Here is a 21,024-nt window from a genome sequence, read left to right on the forward strand (position 1 = left end):
CCTTCAGAATATCGAGAGTGATATTCATAACAAGCTGCCTCTGGTTTCTTGAAGATTTGAAAGTGTCACTCTGAGTGAGTTTATTTACAATTATGTAGTTGTATCTCACTATATTTATTGTTGTGCTGTCAGGGAAAAACAAGGACCCTCTGCTGACACCCTTTGTATAATCTAAACTCAAATCCTGGTCTTTCTCTTCATTGGAAACGTCAGCTCTTGTTAAGATCTCTAAGCATGACTTGCATTTCATTTTTTTATTTACACTGTTAACAACAGTAACCTGCTGAAGTTATTGTGACGTCACGCACCTAGCCGTTTAATCCTAGTTTAAGCTGCTCATGACAAGACCTTATTCTCTAGACCTTGGTTCTACTAGACCGTCTCACTCGGCACACCCCGAGCACTGGCTCAATTAACTTTTTTTTTTCCTTTTTTCTGTATTACATTTGATTGTTTTCATATTTTATCATTACGTTCAATTTATTGTGAATTGGTACTGCTTTTACGTACATATTGTAGTAAAGATTTTACTACTGCTTATTCTCTCCTCAATAATACCACGACGCACGATAACTTAAAATCATTCATTCATTATTCCTAAAAAAATATAAACGCTACCTCCCTCTACCTCAAGTTAGCTGTGTATCACCGCAATGACGAATGATTTTGTTAATCATTTGTGCTAAATTTTACTGTGAAAACCTTTGTTCTTTCATTTACTATTTTGTTAATATTATTCAACTAGACCGTCTCACTCGGCGCACTGGACACTGGTTCAATTAAGACTTTTTTTATTGCATTTGATTGTTTTCATACTTTATCATTACGTTAAAAATGTTGAGAAATTCCCTTTTTATGTGAATCGTTATTGCTTTTACATACATACAGTAATATTTTAACTCTCTCTTGTTCTCTCCTCAACATATCAACGCTCCCTGTTCAGTCTCAAGTCAGCTGGGCGTGACATCATCACGGTTATCTTTTATGCTAAATGTTATATTGAAAACTAAATTCTATATTAAATGCTTTATACTTTAATGTATTTTGTCGAATATTGTTATCATTAGACTATATATTGTAAATGAAAAAATAAATTAATACAGTTTAACTTGTAAGACCCGGTAGGCCGTCGAATACAAGTATAAACTAGATAATCAGTCAGTTCGAAGTACGGGCATTTGTTGGTCAAACGATACCAAATTTTCTTGTAAATTTTGTTCGAAAAAACGGAAAGTTTGACATATGAAACGTTCGACAAACGAGGTACCACTGTACGTACTTTTAGAAAGTGTTTGCAATTATGAAGTTTCCCTATGCACTAAAGTCAGTAAAGGGCTAGGAGCATAAAGGAAGTAAAAGGTAGAAGGTTTGAGGGAAAGTTGGAATGCTGCAAAGATCCTTCAGTGCTGCAGAATGCATTAGGAAGAGATGAAAAGTAAAAGTCATTTTACCAGGGACTAAAGAAATGATGCACACTGCTTGTTCAGTATGGTGCAGAGGGCAATTTGTAAGCAATACACCTATATGGGGTTGCAGACACTCAATTGCAGGTTTATGTACAGGCACTCTTGTTTCTTTTAGGATGGAAACACCATAAACAAATTGATATACAGATTATTTTAAATAATTCACACCAAGCATACTGCGATACTATACAAACTTTTGATATCTGCTGTAATCTGTGAAACAGAATTTCAGTTTCCTGTAATATATTTTGTCTTTTCAGGTTGAGGAGCTCAAGCAGATTTCATCTTGGAAGTAGTCTCAACATTCTCACCGATATGTAGCTATAGCACCAGAACACTGGAATTCAAGTAAGTTACCCATTTTGCCATTCTAATGCTGTACATTTGGCAGATATTTTAATGCATATAGGACCATGCAAATCAAGAATTTACAAAAATTAGTTTTTTTGTAAATTCTTATAACCATTTCACTGAGTCCCACTTTAGATATTTATAATGTTTGTAAGTGGATTTTTTAATTGAATGTTAAAAACTGGAGGACAAAGTTTGATGTCAAATTTGGGAGAAGACAAAGGAAAATGATACTAAGTAACAATGCCTAGCTTGTGCTGTTTGCGAGGCAGATTGTAGTACTAGCACCGTTAATGTTTTGGGAGAGTAAATGCTAAGTTTCGTAAACCATGGCATGCTTGAATTAAAATGACACTTAAATTAGACTGATGCCAACTGTAGAAATCAATTTAAGAACTAAGCTCATAAATAACAGGCTATCAGTAATAAATTCTGGGTCAAAATTAAGTACAAAACGCTTATCAGATCATCATGCTAATCAAGTAATTTCAGGGAAGTTACCAATCAACTAAATGGGATCAGTTAGGTTTTAAAAGTCCCCACAGCTGAAATTGAATTTTTTGGAAATTTTTTGCAATTTGGACACAGTTCCCTTATGCACTTAGTAGAGGACCCATGAACATGAAGAAAAAGTCAAAGTACCTGGGGAAAGGAGAGTTGCTGAAAAGACCCTCCAGTGCTGCAGAATGCACTATACGTACTCTGTTTTTTTCCATCTGTCCATCCGCCTGTGGTGTTTTCGCATGGTAACACTGCGTCGCGGGCTTTAAATAGTTACGATATGAGTAAGCTTTAGGTAAATAAAAGGATATCTGGGTGTACATTTGCAACTGAAAAGTGTTTTAATAATTTACTGTATGCGAATTACACCATTAATATTCGAAATAGAATATTATTTAAAGCCCGGGACGCAGTGTTACCATGCGCAAACACCACAGGCAGATGGAGAGATGGAAAAAAACAGAGTATGGCCAAAGGTGCGATGGTAGTGATGGTATACTTAATACAGATCCAAGAACTAGCCAATGCTGAAATTGCTCTTTGGCCACCACATGGTGTAAAGCAGTTCACAGGTAAAGGTTATCAAATTGATTCTACACCAAGGTAACTGTAACAACTAACTGTTGGAATTTGACAAATGAATGTAATTGAATTTGGAATGTAGGCCAAAGGCCACGCACTGGGACCTAGGTCATTCAGCGCTGAAGGGGAAGTTGACATTATAAGGTTTGAAAGGGTGTACAGGAGGAAAACCTTACAGTTGCACTATGAATCAATTGTTAGAAGGTAGAAATTAAGATGAAAGAAATAGAATATGAAAGGAGGTACAGTAAAAGGAACGAAAGGGGTTGCAGTTAGGGGCCGAAGGCATGCTGCAAAGAACCTTAAGTAATGCCAACAGTGCATTGCATGAGGTCCACTGATGGCACTACCTCCCTACGATGTGAGTTGGACATAGACAAATGCTAGCAGATTCAAACACTATACACTTAGATTTAGTAAACTTTTGAGTTTCAAAGTTTCTAAGTTGAATTAATTTGTATAAATCAGTTCTGCAATGATCAAGTTCTAATGAGAGAAATGCAACTTCTGAAAATGCATCAAAATTCAAAATTTAAGCCAATATCCAGTCACTGTTCTAAATATTCCAAGAAATTTGTGTAGTTCCCTTTAGTTTTGTCTTCAGCAGCGAAGCATCACTTGCACTGTGCCTTGCACTGTACACTGTAGGCAGTGCTGACTTGTTCATTGTAGCATACCCTTAGGGAGCACGCCTCTTGGCCTTTTGACTATCAGTACTCTCCAGTTTCCCCAACACTGCCTCATTTTGCTTTTCCTTCGTGGTACAAAAACAAATTCTTGATGTACACTTATGAGTACAAGGGTGCTAATCTCTTGAATATAAAGATGTTACTTGGTTTGTTATTTGATTAAACTATTGTTATGCATAGACCTTTACTAATATTGTAATTTATCTGTACTTTAACTAATAAGTCTTGTTTCATTTGTGATTGTCTTCAAAGTGAATTAAGACAGTTGCACTAAAAAACTTAAATGCTTTGGTTTGTTTTAAAATGCACACTTTAAAACTGTTTTGCTTTTACTTTGTCATCCACCAATACATTACTTTAAATACACAAGGATCTTAAATATCAAAAATGTTTGCTACAGTAACAGCAATTGTTAGTAGTTATCACAAAGTCCTGTTCACAAAAATAGTATCATAGGTACCCTATCATTGTACCTAACACGTTAAGCTTTCCTTCACCTGATTCAGCAAAGAAAACTGTCACAGTATTCAGACTTAATTAGATACTCACTCATTTAATAATAATTGTTAAAATTTAATGACCGACAGGCTGAATAATAATTGTTGTTAATATGACCAACAGCCTTGCTTAGTAAATTCACTACTGTAGCAATACATTATGACATTATTTTTAAGATAAGAGCTAGAGGAAAAGTAAACTATAAAAATTTATAAAACTTTCATTTGTTAAACCTCAACATACAAAACTATGAAGAAAAAATCCATACATTTTCTTTCTAAAAAGTAAGCTGTAACATAATATATAACAGAAACAGATCACTATCTCTTTAGTCTTTGTTTCCAAAACCAAAGCTCAATTCAATATCAGCACTGGCATAATTTTGAATTTAACACTTGTGCAAAGATCAATTAATTTGTAAAAATTAACTATCTCGACTGGAAATCAATCATTGGTGCGTGGAAGCCAATTTTTTCTAATAGTGCTTTACACTCATTCATGCCAAACAAAACAAAAAAATTAGTTGGTGAGAATAGCACATTTATGCTTACCTTTAAGGCTTAGGACGCAACAGATACAGTTCTAGATAATCATAATTATAATTATCTGTGAACTTTCATATAATTCTCATTACAGTACTTATGAACTTGCATACATTTCTAATTATAATCATTATGTGACTAAACATAATCCGATGTTACAGACCTCTATTTACAGATTAAGATCTCAAGAATGAAACCATTACCTTTGTATTTTTTTATTTTTCAAAATCAGTAATTTTATTAAACACCATTTATAGTCATTTATTCCTTAATTCATTAAATTGGAAGATTATATTTATATATAGCTCATATATACAGATGATCTCGTCAAGTGTTCATCTTGTGTGATGGAAATTTAAAGGTGTTAATTCCTAGTAACATCTACAAAATCTTTTATTGTTGAAACATTGTGCACAGATATATAAACTCATTTTTAAGCTTTAATACTGGATAGCAGATGAAATCAGTTATAAAGGTTTTTCTAGTCTTAAAAGCATTAATAAATAATTGGGAAATTCAAATTTCTAATGGTCATAATACAGAAATTTAAGGCTCATATAAAATCCTTAAGAATATTAATTTTAGCTTTTACACAACCCTTCGTACTTCAAAGAACTGTTTGAGATAGTATACCTGACCTACAGTCATGGCAACAAGAACAAGAGCCTCGAACACAGACCACAACACAACACGAGAGTTAGTGTTGTCATTAATGGAGCGATGAATTCTGTCCCGGACTTCCATGTAGTCCTGTTCATGTTTAACACCAGAAAGTGCAGCAGACAGTTCCCTGATCATGTCTTCCATCTTGTTGCCTCCTTCACCTAACAAAGAAAAAGGAAAAAAGAATGTTAATGTGAATGTACCTCAAAGAACCAAATACAGTAAATGCATACACTTCTCACATACACATTATATATTTTCTACATTCATCAAACTATCCTGAAAAATTTGTTAAGTATTGATCTATTTTTCCTTTCGTCAAGAAATTTATCCTGAAAAATGTGTTCATTACTAATGTAATCCCTTCATCCAGTGAAGCAGTAATGGAAGCAAGAGAAACTAAACCCTGGAAGGTATCCAACTCATAAGTTGGACCAGTTTGCAGAATTCTCACTCCCTCCAGATATTTTACACCAGGTGCTGAAAGAAATCGCTGTATACTCTGCAACAGCTAATTAAAATACCCATCACCATTCTACACCATTTACTGAAAATTTTCCCTCTTCCATGACAATCTCCAGCTTCTAAGAGGTAGATCATGTGAGAATTGCAGTACACAATTTTCTTGATCAACTAAGAAACATATTGTTGGCTTGTTATAGTGGGATGTAGAAGACTCATTCTTTGGCAACGAAGAAATGCTGCCACTTGCAATGATACGGTAACAAAAATAAGTCTCCTCATATCTGGGAGGAAACTGCAGTATGTAAAGACTCGATTGAATGGTCAGAATAAGTGGGCATGTGACTGCCTTAACAATAAGACCAGAAGAGGAAGTTTTGCAGAAAGTATAGAACATCCCATCTACAGAATCATCATCACTGCCAGAAGTGGAAATTACTGAAAAGGTAGGAGCAACAACCGCAAAACCTCTATATGAACCAACACTACTGTAGGAGGAAGCAGGCCTTCTGAGATTACTTTTTGCTGTGTCTCTACCCAGGACCGAAGCCTTATTACTGCTACATATGAGTGACAGTGACCAGCCTTTTCACAGCACTGCATTTTCTTAACATGTTAACGAACATCACAGTAAGGGAATAAGATACTAAACTAAAAGGCAGGGTACATGAAAAATCAGCCTTATCAGAATAAAACTGAACATCCAATCAACACATCCATTTAGAAAGACCATCAAACAAAGGGAAGACCATCAAACAGGTAGGGTAACTCACACAGGATACTCGATGACAATCAGAAGAGACATGCAAGGCCTGCAGTGGAAAAGACCCAAAGCAATGGGTAAAAGGAAGGCCCATGGTATTCTTCAGCACAAGCACTCCAATAGGAAACCATCATGAAAGAGATGCTTCAAAGTGAGAAACATCATGAAAGAGATGTTTCCAAGGGAGAACCACTGTCAAGAAAAATCATCAGCAAGCAGTACTGTAAAAAGGGATATGGCCCTTCTGAGGTATATTTTCCTTTCTCCCAATATATACTGTGGAGTAGCAAATTATCAGATGGATCCAACCAGACCCGACAGGATGATTAAATAATCTTTTTCGACAGAAAGATTACACTATTGCATTAGTTCCTGATATATCCTGTACCTTTCAAGTGTTAAGCCAACAATTTGTTGCCCTTATCCCATTGCAGGTCAGTGGCATTACCTGAGCATAGTGATGTCTGTCTCCATCTCTTGAGAACCCAATCTGCAGCTTCCAATTGCTTTGGGCCTTCCCTTTGTACAGCTTTAAACATTGCTGGGTTTTCAGATTGTTGATGAGTATTTGACAAGAATGTTGACTATTCTTTTAATGATGGTTCCTATACTGTAAAGGATAAGAACCATGATTAAAAGAATAGTCAACATTCTAGTCAAATACTCATCAATAATCTGAAAATCAGAAAAGACAATGAGCAAACCCAGCAATGGTTTTTAAAGCTGTATGAAGGGAAGGCCCAAGCAATGGATGCAGCAGATAGTTCTCAAGAGATTGAAACAGACATCACTATGCTCAGGTAATACCACTGATCTGCAATGGGATACAGGCAACAAATTGTTGGCTTAACACTTGAAAGGTACAGGATATATCAGGATTACAATAGTGTAACCTTTCTGACGAAGATTAAATAATCATCCTGTGGGGTCTGGTTGGATCAATCTGATAATTTGCTACTCCACAGTACTGGGAGAAAGGAAAATATACTTCAGAAGGTCCTGTATCAGTATTTTGGTTTTTGGACAATCTCCCTCTAAATACAGAGCAGAAACTTTTCCATGAAGCTTCCCTTTTGAACAGTTTCACCATGTGCAGCAGTATATCTCAAAAGTAAACACGCAATTACCACCTTTGAACAATGCAAGATTTAACACTTTCTCACTGCAACACAAGGAAATTCAGCAGTACTGCATAGCTTTTGTCACTACGTTCCTCTTAAACAAATGGTGAGCAACAGGGGCTTCTACATCTTTATCTCATGAAAGGTCCAAGCTCCCTTTGGGCAACAGACTGCATAATCCAGGAACATTCAGCTGCCACTTAAATCTCTAATCTGTTAATACAAATTCCTTTGGTGCATGATGGTGAGCAGACAGACTTCAAAAGCAGCTATCATCAGCGTGGATCATATGACAATTCAGCAGTCATTCACAACTAACTTTTCTCACTGTATACCACTGAAAGACAGAACAGGAGCTTCACCACCACTTCTACTTAAAAGGGGCCCTCATAATCCTAGAACATATAAAATTCAAGTCAAAATTCAAGTCCCTCTTATCTTTGACGAGTGGTAAACAAAATGTTTTTCACCGCATTGACTTACGAGAAGATCCAAGCCCCAAAATTATAGTTGCTCTTATCTTTGTCACTGTATATTCTTTAATGAGAGGTGATTAACAATGTGCAAGCCCAAAATTCAAGTCACTCATATCTGTCACTATCTTTTTTGGTGAGAGATGGTAAACCGAACGCTCTTCAGCACACTGACTTGGGAGAAGATCCAAGCCAAAATTTCAAGTCCCTCTTAGCTCTGTCACTGTATCTTCACTCTTTACTCTGTCACTGTATCTTCTTTGATAAGAAATGATACACAAAAACATTCTTCAGCATACTGACTTAAGAAAAGGTCCAAGCCCAAGCAATAAGTTGTCATCATCCTGGAATGTATTAAAAAACTGAAGTAAATTGAAGCTGGCTTTGTGTGTCACCTTTGATGATAGAGAGCAAAAGAAACTTCAACTCCTTAAATACAGGAGATGAGCAATGAAAACTTCTACTTCTTAAATACAGGCAATTTAGCAGTCACTCTGTATCTTCTTTGGTGCAAGATGGTAAGGATTAGTAACTGGGACTTCAACATCTGGAGCATGTTGAAAATTCAGCAGTCAGTAAAGGCTATCATCGCCACAATGGAACAAATTGAAAATTAGCAGTCATTTGCAGCTCTCAATACTGTTGACCTTCTTCGGTGCAGACAAAGTTCCTTATAATCTGAAGCTTAGAATATAGAAAATTTCTGCAGTTTCTCGAAGTCATCATTATGTATTGGATACATGACTGAGCAACAAGGTCTAGTCCAAGCTCCCTAATTTAGCCACAAGTCTCCATCTGGAACAAAGTAGAATTTGGCAGGCACTAATATGTGCCTGTATACTTTAATGCAAAATGGTGAGCAACAAAGACAGCAACATCTTGACTTGCAGAAGGGTCCTACCTCCCTTAAAAAAAGCCTACTTCATCCTAGATTGAGTGGACAAATCCTAATCCTTCTCCTTCCTGGAACAACTGTAACATCAACAGTCACTGCACATCTGTGACACAAAATGATGAACATTCAAAAAGACTACTTCATCCTATATAGAGTGGGCAAATGGAAAATCATTCTTCCTGAAACCACTGTAACATCAGCAGTCACTGCACACCTGTGACACAAAATGATGAGCAACAGTCTATTGATATCTTGTCTTCAGCAAGGACCCAAGCTCCCTCTAAATATCAAGCTGCCATTATTATGAAACTCCTGCATATTCAGCAGTCACTCATAGCTCTTGTCAGCAAGATGGTAAGTAACAAAAACTCCGACTGATTCAACTTTCAAGAGAGGGTTTACACTCCCTTCTAGCACCAACCAATCATCACCCTCAACCTGTTGCATTAAACAAGCAGTTACTTCCTTCAACCATGTGTTGGGGTTGCACAGTCTAAAATTAAAAGTGAAACAGTTCATAAATGCAATAATTTGACTTAGTAACTTGGAAGTACACTCACACAAGCTGTACTGTACCAGAAAAATTACAAATCTTATGTAATAAATGGAAAATCATTATTGTACTACTTGGAAAGACAAAGTTATAATAGTTTTACACCTGACCTATTAGCATTATTCATTCATTTATAAGGCACAAAAACTTTTTGCAAATGCACATCACAAATTCTTAAAAACCTATTCCAAGGCATTGATTCAAGTAATTTTAACATACACCCCTTAGTAACAGACAAAACACTGAAAATTCAATTTATCCTTCCCAATGAGTCAAACATGGAAAATGTGAATGAACAACTATCTACTGCATCTGTGATGTAAGAGGAAAGCATTACATCAAACTGACAAAATGGTTCCAAAACGCAAATTCCACACTAAATTATTTCACAAGAATTAGGCAGATGCAGAAAATTAAAGCTCTAAATGACCTCTTATGTTAATGATTAATGACAAATACAAAAAATCCTCTGATCTGGGACATTAACATGACACTTCAAAATGCCATGCCAAAAACCTGTTAAAAGCAAGGGAATTGGTATCAATTACCACTGAAATAAGGACCATGGGAACACAGAGGCATTATATGATGGCAATAATAATACTGGATTAAAAAAATAAAACATGGAATGAATATAGGAATAATGATGTCTTTCGTTACACACAAAAACATTCAGAAACACTGGACATTAATTGCAAGCATCAATGTTTCACAAAAAGAGCCCAAAATCTACCAGAGATGTGATCCTGTTAAAAAAGAAGGGAGGGAGGAAAACAAAACCTGCTGGAATTTATTATTATATCTGAAAACCTGTCCTCTAAAAGCAAGGACTGGAATCAAAGGTTATAAACACAAGAGTTTAACTCTAAAAGAAGATTGAACAACAAACCTGGGATGTAATATGGTCGTGGCGACAACCCTGTTTTACAAAGAGATATATGATATTATCACTATTATTTATCCTGAAAATAAGCACTCCTATTACAACATTATTATTTATTCTAAAAATAACCACTCAATACAACAAATTACATTAGTATTTATACTACTGTACCAACAATTATAAAACCTTACTTTTGCCTATACAATTTCAAAGTCTGAAAGTTTTAAAATTATTCTTTAAAACCAATTTTATAACATACACTTCACAGTTTTAATCTCCACAGCTTGTCTTAAGCCAAAGCCTAAGTACTGCCCCACACTAAGAACATGCTGGAATGTTCATCAAGCACTAAAGGATTCAAAATATACAGGCATTCGCATGGAAATAAGACTTGATTGCTCCCAAAGCAAAGAAAAATGTTATCCAAGATGGTTATAATGTTTAATTAAGAACTCTTCAATTATAATGTGTGTAAGGGGTATAAAAATTATTTCCTAGTATAGCACATGTTAGCACTTGTTAGGAAGGGAGACAACATGAAGATACTATTACAAGGAGAATCAAAACAACCCAAATAGTCAAACATAAAATGTATTACGTTAAGGGATAAAATATAATTTGCAAAGGGACGATTAAAATCAAATCCGTAGTATTTCTTACAAATGGAGAAATATTTATCTACTTGTTAATAATGGAAGTAAAAATCAATCTTAAGTATTTGTTACTTTGGGAAATATAAATGTTAGTTGAATTAAAAGACCAATGATTGGTTAAGATTGATCTCATCACTCATCAAATACCAGGATACAGGAACTTTCAATACCAAGTCTACATGTTATGGTGAATCATGAAAGTGCAATTACAACCATTGTTACCTGGCTGGTATGGCAGTGGTGGTGGTGATGACATTCCTAAGACAGAAAAATTACTGGTAAAAGAAAAATTAACCCACATTCTTACATAATTGCAAAAATTCTGTATAACTGAAAAGAAAATCGCTTAACTTTACTACCCTTATTCCTTCATATTCTTTAAATCTTCAGTACAAGCAGCAATTTCAAATCAAAAGAGCTTGGGAAAAGTTACTATATTCAAAAACTCAACAGCTAAAATAAACTGAAAATTGTGCAAATCTACAGGAGTACAGGTAGATCCTTCTTATAATAAGTTAATTTTTAAATTTCTAAATACTTCTAAATTAACATAAATCTTGTTCTACATTGAATACCAGAACCAATGAAGGTGTACATCATTAATTTTAAGAGATGTAAACTAATTTCAACAAAACTAAATGACTAATAAAAAAAAAAATTTATTTCACAGATTTTTCATTTATCTTCAAACCACACACTCAATAACATGCAGTTAAGGATCTCTAGCATATGACCACTATCCTACCTTTGTTGAAAACCAGCATTACAAAACAGGTTATGGTTTTAAGTTTGAGTGTTAAAGGAAGTGGCTAATGTTCTCATTTGTGGCAGATTTGAATAAGCACTAAATTAACATACCTTAGGGTTATAAAATTTAACTTAGCACACTAATGTTATCAACTTTGCAAAATAAATAACAACTACAGTGTGTGTGACAAGATCATTTCTGTCTAAGGGAGAATCATCCACTTTAAAAGCATTTTACTTTTCAAGACATTACAACAGGCTCTGCTGTAAAATTAGCATAGCAAATGACCTACTATAACATTTACATTTTGCTTAGGCAACATTCCATAGCAAAATGCTTCTAAACAAACAAAAGTAGCTCAGGAAAAACACAAAAATTCTAAACAATGTCAACATCCAAGGACTTTTGCCCCTTCCAACAATAAAATAAAAATTAAAATGATAAAATATTTGCATTCAACAACAAAGTTACATGAATATCAATAGCTACAGACAACCATACACAGGAGGGGAAAAAAAGTGGGTAGATGCTTTGAAAATTTTAAAATCAACTCTCAATACCACTAAACATTGGTTAGTTTCAAATAAGCAAATACGAAAAATAATTCTATTAATGAAGGCAAAATGTTTCCCAAATTCAGAAGCCCAAGAATTCACAACACACCTGCCTGATAAGGGAACTCTGTAGACATTCCTATAAAACAAAGAAAGAAAATATTCTTATGCACACAGTATTTACAATCTGCCAATAAAACAATCACTCCTACCCATCTCTACAAAAAATTCTAAAGAACAACTACAAAATTAAATGAAGCACAGCAAATAACAGAATACTACTTTTACATATGAGCAGGAAAAGAAAGTTTAGCAAAGGACAAGCCACATTTACCCTTTATACAATTAAACAATGTCCACTTTTAACATCTTAAAACCACCATTTATGTACAAATACCATCAATGCTGCAGACATATGAAGTAACCAAATTTCATTAGAAAAAATTTCAGAAGCAATATTTTATTAATATCCTCTCAAAACCAGGCCACACACACACGCATTGCACCCCAGAACCAAAAAAATTTTAAAAAACAACAAAACATGTTTTCTTGGATCTAACTTATGTTTAGGAACAAAACGGGGCACACACATGCACAGAACCAAAAATTTAAAAACATGTCTTGATCTACTTATGTTAGAGCACACTCAATGCAATGCCTGGATTACTCTCCATAAAAACTATAACAATTTAAAACTGAAGGTTGCACACCATGCAAACTTACTAAACAATTTAAAACTGAAGGTTGCACACCATGCAAACTTACTAATAACAGTAATTTTTAAAAAAATTCAACACCTAACCACCAATATTCCTCTAGACCATTTCACGATGCACAGGCGACACGGCAGAAAGTACATTAAACGAACAATACAACTCTGACCACGGACATCATGTTCAACGTGCATGGGGGCCATGCAAAGGTACTGTAATGTACATGGTAGTACTCCAAGTTCAACCAAACTACATAGAAGTATATCTAGATTTCTGTAGGTCTTCATATATCATACAGTGCAGTAGTTGACAGACACTGGTTTCCCATCTTGGAAACTTTGTTCTTAAATATATGAACAGAATGGGAGCTATTTTAAGAGTGAAGCTGGACAGTTAACTAGAAGAGAACAGAGCAAACAAATGAAAAGCAGAAAATGTCCCTGGAAGCCAAAAGGTCAACACAAGGGGCAAGGAGTACCAACAACAATGTCTTTGAATTGAAGTGGAATAAGACCTAAAAGAACACACAAAGTACAAGACAGGACAGACATGCAGATAGAGGCAGAAAGGATCCTGCAACAAACCTTAGTACTACTATGTTGTATGTACTCCACGTGAAAAGGTGCATCTTGAACTTAAAAAACATTTGATGCAAAAGAATGGTGACTTACAACACACCATGACTTAGTAACAATGTAAAACATATGTGATGCATGATACAACATATTAATCACAGCTCACTTCTATAAAAGGCCATTCAAAAAATAAAACCAAGAACTTTTAAAACGAATCATAAAACATAAAACCCTTCTAAAATGTCAACTCCAGAAAACTGCAAGACACTGTCCAACCTGTTTTGAAAGGGGATTCAGACGTCACTGCTAGAAACGGAGGAAAACAAATTAAAATCTACAAAACATAAAGAATGCTAAAAAAATTCTATTTATACTATTTAATATACAAAAGAAAACTGGGTCCTGTATACTCAAAATGTTAAGACACTAATGCATGTATGGAACAATGACAGCTTACTTAGCACTGCAAAATCCATATAAGCATTTACCTCATTAAAACAACTTAAGAATTGTTAAATTTGAGGATATCATGAATTAGATGAATCAGCTACAGCTATATAGTATTTACTGTACTGTTCAATACAACAAAAGTTTAACTAGGCCAGTTATAAATAATGTTTCAGAATTCCACAAGTTACATCTAAAATTTCAATTTCACTTATTTAAATGTTATCATGGGTATATTTAATAGCATCCATGCAAAAGGTTACCATAATAACGTGGCAAAACAATTATTATTCCATGCTTTTTGAAACAATAACCACATGGAATTAACTGACAACAACAGAAAAATCTTGGTAATTACATTACAAAAACAAAACAAAAAAGCAACCAAAGTCAAACGAGGACTCTAAACACCACATGTATATTAATCAGTTTAAAATAATAAACAGTATTATACTGTTTGCAGATAATCCAATGCAATTCAAGAAAAAAATTAAAAGCTATAAATTCTTAATCTACACATCATAACATTATTCTGCTTGCTCCTATTCTATTTATACTTGACAAGAAGTTCATAATGAAAATGGTATCATTCACATACTTGTGAGATGGCTTAACACTAAAAGGGTATCACACTTTACATAAAATTAAGTATGCCAAGCATACTTATTATCGATCTGAATTATTGACGCCTTTCAAAATTAAACAATGTCAACAAAACTATCTAAACCTGAAAGAAATTAAACAGATTCACAAGGTAAATAGAGAACACATCAGATTAACAAATACGTATACATTTTGAAACTGTATGGAGCTCCTCTTTCACTCTCAACAAAAAGCTGCAGCACCATAAAAGAAAACTATTTCAAATATTTTTTTAAATTTTACAGTACCTAAATGGGCAACGAAACTTGTTACCTGGTCCTGAATGGCAGATATCAAGCAAAAGCAAAAGTTAAAAGTGGGGATGATAAAAAGCATATGAAAATGCAACCAATGAACACATTACACAATGTTCACATGAAAACAAATCACCACACCACAAACTGCAGCAGGTCAACAGAGAGGATGAGTTGAAACCAAAATTCATGTAAAATTCATATACAGTGGCCCCCCCATATTCGTGGGGGATGCGTACCAGAACCCCCCCCTGAATAATAAAAACCCGCGAATAGTTGGAACCCCAATAAAAACGCTAAAAACACCCTATTTTGTTCGTTAAAATTCAAGAAAAACCCACTAAAAAATTTCATACTTGGTTTTTTCAATAGTTTTATCACAAAAAGTGCATTTTATGATGAAATTGATAAAAAAAACCAAGAATTTGTGGATAATTCTCAGAAAAATGCTGCGAATGTGCAAATTTTCCGCGAATAATGCGGGGAAACTTTCCCGAGAGAAATCCGTGAATGTGCGAGTCCGCGAATCCAAAGAACGAGAATACAGGGGGTCCACTGTATATGCAACTTGCAATTGCCAGGGGGAAAGGGAAAAAAAAAATGCCACTACCCATGAACAGACCTGGCTGGAAATATGGGTCCATTCCGTAACCTGATGTAGCAAAAATTGCATATTAACACATCACAGCAACTGATATCCTGTAAAACTTTAACTCACATAAAATAATGACATTGCCATACAATTCCTCTTATTACATATAGAAAAAAAACATCATAAACAGTCCTCACCTTCTTCCCCAGTGCCTCCAGCACTAGCAGACTTGGTATCTGGCTCCCCAACATCCATAGAGAACATGACAATTTTGGGGGTCATTGTTGACATCTTGTTTGAGAAGCAATAGGTATAGACCCCATCCATGCTTGCTGGGAAGGTGTAACGACCGTTGCTCTCCCTCTCTCCTTCATGGACGATATTGCCATCTGGGCTCATAATCTTTATATCTATATCAAGGAATCCACCTTCAGCTACTTCAAAAGCCAATCCTGAAGAAAAATATCCCATATTATTCAATTATATATAAGAAATACCTAGATGTTTACAAAGGCAAAATGAAAATCAATAAAACTTTCAATAGTCAATTTTTTTCCCAGATATGTAACACTACAGCTGCCAATTTAGTATGAAGCAACAGCTTTTCATTAAAGATTAATCATGAAGCAGACGACAGACTCCCATTCAGGCTTGCCTAACCTTAAGTTAGCTTGCAACACTTAGCAAATTACAAGGCTTGCGCAGAAGACTAGTGTTAAATTACCGAAAGGAGGAAAGGCACTTTGTGGGATTTGTGTTCAAGTAACTTATAACGTGTTTGGACAATAAGGATATTTTCCTATAACATACCAAATGCAATCAGTCTAAAATACCATTAAGGAGTTTTAAATTACAGCACTAGTAATCTACAGTGAGAGAGAGAGAGAGAGAGAGAGAGAGAGAGAGAGAGAGAGAGAGAGAGAGCGAGAGAGGAGAGGAGGAGGAGGGGGGGGGAAGGAAGGGAGAGAGAGAGAGAGAAGAGGAGAGAGAGAGAGACGAGAGAGAGAGAGAGAGAGAGAGAGAGAGAGAGAGAGAGAGAGAGAGAGAAATTTTAAATTAGGCAATAGTATTAACTTCAATCATGAAATCCTGGTTAGAGTTCCACATACAACTGACTTTGATATAAGTACTGTACGTACTGAATTAGAACAGTTTTCTTACAAACCTATCTTAAAACAGCCTTTATAACAAGAGTTAGACAAAAATCAATATGCATAGTACATTACGGTAGTTACACTCTTACTAGTACTGAATCAGCAAACAAATGCACATATGCACACATGCATATGGTAATTATGCTTGTAGCCTATACAATTTGCTTTTATTACAGTATTTGACAGCTTTTGTGACTATTCCCACATACTAATATATTATAATCTCCATTATCAAGCTTGGAAGTCACTACAAATGTTAAATAATAGCTAGGCATAGGGCTAGATAGATGAAGGTCAGATAAATTCTCTTACCAACTCTTAACATTTAAAAACTGAAAGATATTTATACATAACATATATCCACCTCTCATTTGATAACATTGTTTAACATCTCTCACTTACAACATAAACCTTACTAAAACATAACATTAAATAAGATATGAAGGCAAATGTTATAAGTAAAGAACAAGATAATGTAAAAAAGAAGAAATTGTTATGACTGCCTAACGAGTTCAAAAATGTTGCAACGTAAACAGATGGCCAGAAATAATGGAAAGAGAAAGGAGCATCTTGTACAAATCGTGTATAAATCATGTATTAAAGCCCCAACCCAACCCCCAATTTGACATCAGCGAGGGCTCGGTATCAAATTATCCTAAAACTTTGCGCCAAAAGCTCATTCATAACACTGCGTATTGTCAACAGCATCCAAAAGAACAGTAGTAGTAGTAGTAGTATAGATGAGGTTTGCCTTTGAAACGGCTAACACTGTTGGTTTGTTTATCCTTCATATGAACTGGTTTTGGTAGATTTAGTTAGCAACTCCATGTTGGGTATTTCTTTGTAAATTACAGTTTCCTATAGTATTTGGGTTGCTTATTAAAAATTTGCCATTATTTTTGGGGGGTCAACTGTAATTAACCCCCAAGGCCTAGTACTAAACATAGCGGAATACATTTGACACCCCAATCCCTTGTAGCTCTGTCATATTTGCATTAACGTTCCTTGCAATCTGTGTGGAGTTAGTGCCTAAAATTACCATTGTTTTTTTCTTAAGTCAGTTTTTTTTTTCTAAAGTCATATAGGGTAAATGATCGAATAGCCACCTGGCAACCACCTGGACCGTAGTGCGACCACCTTCCCAAAAAATAACTTAACACTAGCTGTAACCCAGGATAGACATCAGTCACGAGCCAGTCCAACACCTCGAGACCTCTACTTTCCTCTAAAAGTGTTTTCTACCAAGTCACAAATTAAGGACAATTTCTGAGTAAACAGAGGTTAATGAAAGTCTAGCCTTGAGCAGTGCAAACTTACCTCCAAGACGCTTTCGAAATTTTTACTTAAAACACATTAAATATAGAAGATCGACACCATCTCGACGTTTGCTGTGTCATTTGTGTAAACAAACTTCCCATTTCCTGTGCTAAATCTGCAAACCATTTGTACCCATAGACTCTGGTACACTTTCTTTACAATCTTAAACAATGATGCAGGTCAAAGTTGCGGCCAAGGAAACCTGGCAATTTTTTGGGAAGAGGAGTCAGCTAGATAATTATTCACATACTTAGTTAAACACCAGAATAAGGTTATGAATTGCATAAATTTATTACATATTCATGATAATTTTGAAAATATTTGTTGTTGTAAAAGTAACCAAATTCCTGACAAATTTCAACGGTTTTGATGTGAACATAAGCCACAATGTGTTGTTTGTGCTTTCCTATTTTTTTGTAATCAACCAATTGGTGTGTGTTTACCCTCCAAACTTTGGATAAGACTTACACAAAACTGAGGAACTAAGTGAATTTAGCTTATCTATTTGTAATAAATATACATAAATATTAGAGCAACTCTATCATTATCGCATTACTATGACAGCTAGAATTCATGGAAAGAGTTTGTAAAGGCATCTGCGTATGTGTCAAGTTCCACTAAATTGGCAACAATGATTTGTCTTTCCTAGCACACACAAACATTAAAGGTTACACTAATTTCAACTATACGTAGAATTATTAAAACTTTTAAAGAAAGTCAAAATAGTAATATAGACTTAAATCAATGAAAAGTGCTATAAAAAAATATAAAAAAATTTTCATAAACAATTCATTAATCCAACGTCTGCTAATCAGTGCTTTTGGCAGCCAGATATACCATAAGACTGAAAAATTTTTCCTGCCACGGCTTTGCTGTGAAAAAACTCTGATACTTAAAGTGGAATTTGGAGTGAATTAAGAACAAAATGTGTATAATCACAATCAAATAAGCACTAAAGTTTCAGCTGTGATGGCAGTAAGGATAAAACCACAGATGACAAGGTAAAAATGCATTTCAGTTCAAAACATGACCTCAGGAATTATACTTTTCATACTTTTACTAGTAGTTTGTATAGGCAACAAAATTTTGCTTTATTGTGCTGATTGCAACTATAATCTTGAGTAATATCAATAAATGTTACATAATATATACACAAATATTGTTCAAATGAGCACTGGGAAGGCTGGGAAGGACATGGCGACTATTCAGCGTGGAATAGGACGCGATCCGACTAGACGCCACATTGGATTAAAAAACTGCTTTGAACCCATATTTTATGAAGACTTCACATGCTTATTTTATAGTTCGTATGGCACTTTCACATACCTCATTTTGTTGACAAAACTTCAATCTTTTGAATGGTATGCTTTAAGATTTAATTGTTTTAGCTATTGTTTCACCAGTTAAATATAGTGTAAAAAGTACTTATGTTCAAGCCAACTGGTCGCACTTTGGTCATTTACCCTAGAGTAATAATACCACAACAAGATGCTACAACATTCTCCGGTGATTCACCCCACCCTTAACCCTGCTTTCCCATCTGTCCACCTGACTGAAGGATAGGATTCTGGGCGTTTTACCAAACCAAAACCCTGCATGCCCAACGGATTCCCCTTACTGTAGGATAGAGTTCGAAGGTGTATTACAAGTTAGCTAATTACAGCCGACCGACAATAATAATGATAAAGTCGATAAACAAAAATAATGTTAAATTCTCAATTATCAATTATAGGCTAATACTGTAGAATAGGTTAAGCTAATAGGAACCTAGACTGCAGTTCCCAACCTGAGGTAGCTTAGAGCAGCCTACTGCAAATTTGGGCACCGCCGTTAGGCTACATCACCTACCCTAGCCTGCATGCCGTAAACCTACCGAAGGAGCACTAACTTAAATTACGCTAACCCACCAACCCGACATAGAAATGCTAACGATAAATAGCGCCCATGAACAAAACAAAATGGTTTCTAGTTGAAACAACAACGACAGCTGTCAAGACACGAGAGAAGCAACATCGCCGCTTCTTGGGAGCTGCCATTACGACGGCATCAGAAAACTTGTTCCAATTCCAAATTTCTTACCCAGCTTGGTCCCTGTCGTGGCTTTTTCAAAGAAGCATTCTTCCGCGTGGGCATCGACAGTGACGAAGTACCCGTGGATGAAGGAGAAGCACGAGAGTAGGGCAAAAACCACGAAAATTCCTTTGGCCGACATGGTATGTTTACGTCTATCGTTCGACAGGTGAGAGTTGGCGAGTGGGACTTGTCACTACGACTACTATTGGTATTTTCCTATTTTTCTAAATATATTTGGTTGTCTGTGTTAATTATTTTACGTTTCAATTAGATTTGGACTTATTTTATAGTTTTTAAATATATTTTTATTCTTTTTCGTTAACCGCTTAATCTTTTCTTGTGCAAGAAAGTATACGCCGAAATAACTTTCGAATAAATACTCCCTGCTGCTTTTGACACGTCGTCTGCATTTCATAGATATCTGATCTAAATAGATTGCTTTCAGTATCTAATAATGTCAGCCAATTATTTCTAAAAATACACACAAAATACTTACAGATAAATGAATGTGCGCTTCATAATTTAATAATTTACAATGTACAAAGGTTTCTATATCAAATATTTTAGTAGAGTAATCGCACCACCACATTAGCTATGGCAGAAGATTTTAAGTTTCCTTTTGCTTATGTTTATTTCTCCGACTTTTTACAGTATATTTCATTTAACAGTTTCTCTTACATTTTCAATTTTTATGATTTCAGCTGAAATTCGAGTTCCTCGACAGAGTAATTATTGACACTCATATTATATAATTGTTATCACGGTTCCTTTTCCCGAATATATAATATTATATATAATTATATATATATATATATATATATATATATATATATATATATATATATATATATATATATATA

General features: G+C 34.9%; 1 protein-coding gene across 7 annotated transcripts; it reads right to left on the reverse strand.

The window, feature by feature from the left end:
* Nucleotides 1–4,293: 4,293 nt before the first annotated feature.
* LOC135202981 (transmembrane emp24 domain-containing protein 2-like) lies at nt 4,294–20,526 on the reverse strand. Of its 7 annotated transcripts, XM_064232514.1 has the most exons (8): nt 20,171–20,526; nt 15,818–16,072; nt 15,651–15,680; nt 13,962–13,991; nt 12,507–12,536; nt 11,318–11,353; nt 10,449–10,478; nt 4,294–5,453 (listed from the first exon to the last, which is right to left on the reverse strand). In XM_064232514.1, exons 1-8 carry the CDS (start codon nt 20,301–20,303, stop codon nt 5,218–5,220), a joined length of 780 nt encoding a protein of 259 aa, XP_064088584.1. In that variant the 5' UTR covers nt 20,304–20,526; the 3' UTR covers nt 4,294–5,217. The 7 variants fall into 7 exon arrangements, with proteins under 7 accessions (XP_064088584.1, XP_064088585.1, XP_064088586.1 ...); XM_064232515.1 differs by lacking the exon at nt 13,962–13,991 and having other exon boundaries at nt 20,171–20,524; XM_064232516.1 differs by lacking the exon at nt 11,318–11,353 and having other exon boundaries at nt 20,171–20,524.
* Between the last annotated feature and the right edge of the window lie 498 nt (nt 20,527–21,024).

Source organism: Macrobrachium nipponense, chromosome 33, assembly GCF_015104395.2.
Source record: "Macrobrachium nipponense isolate FS-2020 chromosome 33, ASM1510439v2, whole genome shotgun sequence".
Lineage (NCBI taxonomy): Eukaryota > Metazoa > Arthropoda > Malacostraca > Decapoda > Palaemonidae > Macrobrachium > Macrobrachium nipponense.

Coding starts and splice junctions, on each gene's coding strand:
- LOC135202981 (XM_064232514.1), bottom strand. CDS start 20,303: ATGTCGGCCAAAGGAATTTTCGTGGTTTTTGCCCTACTCTCGTGCTTC. Junction 15,681..15,817: donor TGGAGGCACTGGGGAAGAAG/GTGAGGACTGTT, acceptor TTGCTACATCAG/GTTACGGAATGGACCCATAT. Junction 13,992..15,650: donor GGACCCATATTTCCAGCCAG/GTCTGTTCATGG, acceptor CTCCGTTTCTAG/CAGTGACGTCTGAATCCCCT.